General features: G+C 46.5%; 1 protein-coding gene across 1 annotated transcript in view; it reads left to right on the top strand.

Annotated features, from left to right (window-relative positions):
- The window catches only part of TDRD12 (tudor domain containing 12), a 75,263-nt gene that overhangs the window by 12,417 nt on the left and 56,590 nt on the right, over nucleotides 1–6,256 (top strand). The window contains exons 6-8 of the mRNA XM_019535426.1: nucleotides 873–928; nucleotides 2,890–2,975; nucleotides 5,974–6,172. Of these exons, the coding sequence (XP_019390971.1) occupies nucleotides 873–928; nucleotides 2,890–2,975; nucleotides 5,974–6,172 (341 nt within the window). The remainder of the gene's footprint in view (nucleotides 1–872; nucleotides 929–2,889; nucleotides 2,976–5,973; nucleotides 6,173–6,256) is intronic.

A 6,256-nucleotide genomic window follows, 5' to 3' on the forward strand; every position in this document is an offset into this window, starting at 1 on the left:
TCAGGCAGGGTGTGCCATGTGCATGTGTGAGTGCACACATGCACATTGCCACCAGGAAGCCTGGAGAACAGTTCCTTGTAGATAAGTGTGGCAGAGGGGAATGGGGATTGAGGCCCCTATAGAGAGGGAGGGAGAAGAAGTGAGTTGGGAAGGGTGGTGGCTGAGGCTGCTGTTCAGCTTGGACAGTGTTTGTGGCTCTGGGACAGTAGGGCCCCAAGGGGGAATCAGGCAGAACCACAAGTGGCTCAGGGGGTGGGGGCTGACTCCTTGCTGCTGTGCACACTCCTGGGGGGAAGGGGGAGCATGTGTGTCTGCCCAGATCTGTGTGCAGAGTTGGGGCAGGCTCCCTGTCCTGCAGCCCTCCCCCTGGGGTCTCTGCAGTCTAGCAGGTGGGACCTGGTGCAGCAGAGCAGAGTAGGGCTGGGAGGGGAAGCTTCTTGCCACTGCAAATCCCATGCTGCCCTGGTGAAGTGCCCCTTGCCTTCCCAGCAGCAGCGGAGCTGGCAGTAGCATGGAGTTGTGTCCCTTACCGCTGGACAGGCTGGAGGTGCCGCACCACAGTGGCACTGAGCTTCCCTACCTTGCTCTGCTTTGCTGGGTGCTGCCAGTTGAGTCACAGAGGCTGAGCCTGCAGTGGGCAGCTTGCCTCCACCCCCTGCCATGGGCTCTGCTCTGGCCATGCTGCCCGTGGAGGAGGGGGAGCCAGGCTCTGCACTCTGGGGTCTTCAAGCAGAGAAAACCAGGATCTCTGCTTATAAGTATACTTGTATGTTTTTCATAATTTTAGATAACTGTTAATGTATGAAATTGAGGCTTGAAAAATCACACTTATGCTAAACTGAGGTTAATAATGATATTACTTATCTTTCTAGACCTGCTAAGATTTGGGATGGTGCTGCTATTCAGTACTTCCAAAAGCTGCTCAGAGGTAAAGAAAAATATACTGCCAAAATTGCCAGCAGCACTTCTCTTTCAGAAGAACAAGTTGCAAGGATAATAGCACTTTTAATTCTGTATTTTAGATTGTGGCCCAGAATGTTATAGAAATGCATTGCAACTTAAGTTGTTTCTGGTTTTGTTTGCTATAAACAGTTGTACAGCTTGATTCAGTCCTGATTTCCTTTATGAACGGACCAAAATCCAGGGCTGTATGTCCTTCCAAGCCTCCCTAGTTATTTGTGTAGTTGACTAATTATTGTTTCGAGCTAGGGGGTATCTTGCACATGTTCCTAAAGGCAGACCACCTATCTAATGTTCTTGGCCAACAGGATATTCCAATCCAGATGCCTTAGATTAGTGATTGGCAAATTTAGGAGCCTTTTAATCAAGCCTGTAGATGTGGGGTTTCAGGAGCTGGGGTCTCTGGCAGGAGTTGCTTTCCTATGCTGCTCCGAGGAGAAGCATCGACTGCAGGTGTGCTCCTCTTGCCACCCTGGAGTGGAGCACTGGCTGCAGCTGGGTTGTACCTTCTACCTGTCTGTCCACCTCTGATTGAAACTTCATCACACTGTCCCACTGTGGCTGTAGGCCCTTGACCCAGCTGTATTTATTGCCTCCCTAAGCTCCCATTTGCTTAGACAGGTACAGCTGAGTAGATTTTAGAGAATGGGAGTTTTAAGTCATTTGGGAAAACCATGGCAGGAAGATGGAGAGCACAAGCTTAGCAAAGAACATTTTTAACCACAAATGCTTTACTATTTAAATTACACTGGAGTTAAAAGTATTTGGGAAATAACAAACAATTCTGAATATAGGGCTCTCCTCCCTTTGGATCCAGAGGTCAGAATTCTTTCCTACTTCCTTCCCCATTCCTACTTCCTTCCCCACGTGCTTCCAGCTAGCTGTGAGAGTGTACTTTTTCCCAGCCAGCCTTTTGGTGTAGAGTTTATTTTACTTGTAGTCAGTAAGTACTTGAGAGAAAATGGGAATTGATGTCCGTTGTATATCTTCTGGTAAGATGCAGTCTTTAGCATGGTTGCACCAGCTGACCTTACCAGGATTAGAATAGTTTTCCACCATGATACTATAATCTTTACGTTGAGATTATAACACAAAGTGAATGTCTCAGTGAAGGTTACAATAACAATATAGAATTCAGTTTGGCAAACACGCCCACTATATTAAAGGAAGTAATAATACAAAAGAGTGTTCATAAAAATGCTTCAAAACTTACCAGCTGAGATTTTCATATCTAGTAACATAAATTGTAAATTAGCTAGATTTACTGCATTAGAAAGAGTTAAGAACATTGGCAAGCTATTTGGACTGAAATCAACCTTCCATGAAGGTAAACTAGATTGTGCAACAGTATCTTTGTTGGAAAGTATATATTTCTAATATAGAGGCATTGGCACTGAATCTGGTACATTTATGTTGAAATTTACCCTCAAAGAGGAGATAACATGTTTCTGTTGCCTACTTTTATAGTCCAGAATGTGATCTGTGGGTTAATATTCCTCTCCCTTTAGCTTCTGCCTCCTGCCTCTGCCCCTTGGGGAGGGAGCCTGAAGCTTAGGTGTACAGAAACACTCAGGGGCAACAGTTTAAGGGGAGGAGGAGTGCTTGGTGTGCAGCCCAATGGAGGGCATGTATTGTTCAGTGCAGGGATGCTGATGTTGGCATTGTGCAGCTTACAAGGCATGTAGTCCAGGGGCTTGCAGCCCCCAGCAACTAAGAAGTCTGATAGGTGTGGTTTAAGGTTTGTGTGTGGTGTGTGGTTCTGTACAGTGGAGCATGCTATCTTTAAATACAAAAGCTATGCTAGTCTGACTGGTTTTAATCCTCTTGATCTAGTTTAGTGAAAGCAATGGCACTTTTTAGTGAACAAGATCTATTTAGGAATTGAAATACTTTTCTTCCTTTAATGTTCTTCCATTCTATTATATCTAGAAACCACACAGATTGAGGCCAAGTTATGTGCTATAGAAGATGAACGCTTTGATGTTTATCTTTATGTAACAGCACAGGATGAAAAGGTAAGGTATCTTTTACATTTCTGGTTGTAATAGCATGCAGTTTGTAAGCTGTAAATTTTGTTAGTAGTTTAATAAGGATCAAATGCATTTAATCTTAGATGAGCCTCCAGCAGGAGTAGGCAAAATACAGCCCGTGGGCTGTGGATAGGGCCTGCAGAAAGGCTTTGACTGGCCTTTGGTCCCACTTGGCTCAGGTGCCATCCAGCTCATGGTGTGCATCCTGTTACCCTTGGGCACACAGCGTGGCTGAGGTGACTCCTTCCAGTTGCTGCTGGCTGCAGCCCTAGCCCCATGGAGACTGGTGGGGACCCGCACACGCAGCTCCAACCCCAGCTCACCCTGCACCCACTCTGGACCTGCCCTGGCCTGAATGAACTTGCTCTGAACCAGTCGGGGCCCATCCCGCTTCAGACCAGCCCACCCATGATGAGCGGTGGTGGCTGTGGCCAAGAAGAGTCTGCTGCTGGGTTGGGGTGGGGGGAAGCACCCCCCCCCCCCTTGCTGCTGCTGGGCCTGTTAGGCTGCCCCTGCAGCTCCCCTTTGCTGCTGTCACTGTTGTATCTGGCCCACCAAGTTTGGCAGCAGTAGCAGTGGAGAAGAGCCACAAGACAGCCCGGGCATGGCCTCTGGGCAGTTGAAGCAAGATGGACCTGTCATTGGTGAGTGGGGGCTGGCTGCTTTTCTCCTGTGCCCAGCAGCAGCTTCTGCCTGGCCACTACTGTTCATTGTGGGCAGGCTGGTCTGGAGCAGGCACAGGGTAGGCCAGGGTCAGGAAGAGAGCTGTGTGCTTAGGTCCTGGCTAGTCTGGAGCTGGTCCACTGGCTGGAACGAGTCTGGAATGGGCATGGAACAGGCAGGGGCTGTATGCTCAGCTGCTTCTGGGCTCTGGTGGCAGGGAGGAGCTGCAGGACTCTCAGGCTCTGGGTTTGATGAGCTGTTGCGGGGAGGAGGAGGGAGGTTATGCTGACTGGCCTACAACAGCTCCCCAAAACTGCCAAAGAATTGCCCACCCTTGGCCTACTGTAATAACGTTGGTTAATTATCATAACAGTTAAGGATTTAGTGGGGTTTTTATTTTTAGCTCTTTTTGTTTATAGCTCTCTAAAATGGTCCTGAGAAAACAGTTTTTCATGCTTCTTCCAGTGCCAATCTCTTAAGTTATAGACAGTGACCAAAATCCCAGGTGCGTGTTCGCTGTGCTATGCTCATTTAATCATTACTTATTCCCAGAGCCCCATTAATCTTTATAAAGTATAATCTTGAAAGTACAGATTGGGCACATCCAGACGAGCATGCATGTTCCTCTTACGTCATCTCAAAGCAGTTTGAGACACCACAAGAGGCATGCTGGGAACAAAAAACACATTTCCCATGCTGCGTATTTGCAGCACCAACTAAATATGATACCTGGAAATCCAGCTATCAAAAAACCTCCACAGAAAAAAGCAGTGCACAGTTCAGGACTCTGCCCTGAGGCAAACTGACAAAACCTCCAGGGGTGCTGTGGTATCTGGCCAGAGTGTCTCTGGTGCTTCTGTTGCCTCAGCACACACCCTTAGCTTGTGGGGTAAGGCTGTGGTGGGACCTGGCCTGGGTGCTTTCCCAGGTAAGTAGGGACTGGGGGTGGGCTGTGTGGTTTCTGGGGGTGTGAGGAGTGGCATGGGGGGGCCTCACATGCCTGCCGCTTCCTCCTCTCTCTTCCCCATGGCGCCAGCTGGGCTGTGCCTGTGGCAGCGCTGCTGGACCCATGGTTTGTGTGGAGAGAGTGGGCTCAGTGGGACCTGACCCAGCCTGGCATGGCTTGCTAGTGCACCTTTGGACAAGACCAAGACACGCGCCTCCTGTCCAAAGGTGCACTCAGCTGGGCCGGCTGAGTTGGGTCGCATCAGGCCGGGCCCATTCTTCACGCGAGTCGGATGCTGATATGCAGCCACATGGCCGCACCTACAGCGGTTCATGGCACCTTGCTGCCTGACCCTTGGGGAGAATGGGCCTGGCCTGATGTGACCCAGTCTGCCCGCCCAGCTACTATGTGCTTTTAGATGGGAGCTGTGCGTCCTGGAGCTAAATATCTTGAGCTAAAATATGACTGTGACCATCTGATCCTCCTCCCACTTGTTTTAAAAACTGAATCTTTTATGGGATGCCTTGTGCTACCTTTGGCTGTGTTTTTAAAACAAAAAACAAAAGTATTCTTACAACTCTGGACTGTTCAGGACAATAGAAGTCCAGAGCTTTGCTCATGATAATCACTATTGTGTTGTTGAGTGGTACTCAGTATTCTACCATTTTAGTAAAATTACAAACAAAAACACCATAAAATGCTATACATCTTCTCAGGAAAAGTTTTCTTATTTGAGGAATTTTAAAGACCATTGACTTGACTGAAACTCTTCATAACTTTAGGCTGGTACATTGTTCTACAAGAGGAACTTGTTTTTTGATATGAATGATGAGTGCATAATTTATCTGTCCTACTTTTTAGCTCTTTGAATATATTCATAGTAAGAGCTCCGTTTATTTGCAGGGTTTGTTTTGGTTCTTTAAGCACATGCAAACTAAGTAGGTTGTGAACCATGCAGATACAAATGATCTGGCTTCTACTGGCACTAGATTACATTGAGTGAAATATATTTTTAGTATGCTGCAACTTCATAGCCAAATGAATGAGTTGGATTCTATTTGTTTTTGTGCATCTTCAGAATAACATTTTTCCAAGTTTACTCCTTTATGCCTTTTTAAAATACCCACAGCTGATGGAAGCTGTGACCGCGTAACCCATAACTTTATTTGGAGGTAGTGGGCTTATACAGATGTACCTGAGTGCATAGTTTGGTTTGCTGTCACTGATAGGTGATGACAAGAAGTGAAAAAGTCAGCCTGATGTTCTGATCAGGTTTAAATTTGTAAGACTTTGGACAAAGATAAATGGATATCTTTTTTAAAATTTATTACCACTTTGTGCTTCATCATATATAGGAAAATTTTTGTCTTTTAGGTATGTGTTAATGATGAACTTGTTGCAAAGAACTTTGCTTGTTATATGTCTACTGAAGAGAACACAAATAATCCTACAAATAAACCAAGCAAGCAGTCCCCATTAAGTCTTGTGGATTTTCCAGAAAAAGTGATCAGTCCTGTACTTGCTCTTTGGCCAGTGTTCTTACAGGGAAAGGCACCCCAAAACCTAAAAACAGGTGAGCATAACGTTTATATGCTGATTTCTGAAGTGTGACCTGGTATGGCATGGCATGGCCTCTAGACTTCAAAAAAAACCAAAA

This window comes from Crocodylus porosus, unplaced genomic scaffold, assembly GCF_001723895.1.
Source record: "Crocodylus porosus isolate Cpor-Errol unplaced genomic scaffold, CroPor_comp1, whole genome shotgun sequence".
NCBI classification, from domain to species: Eukaryota; Metazoa; Chordata; order Crocodylia; family Crocodylidae; genus Crocodylus; species Crocodylus porosus.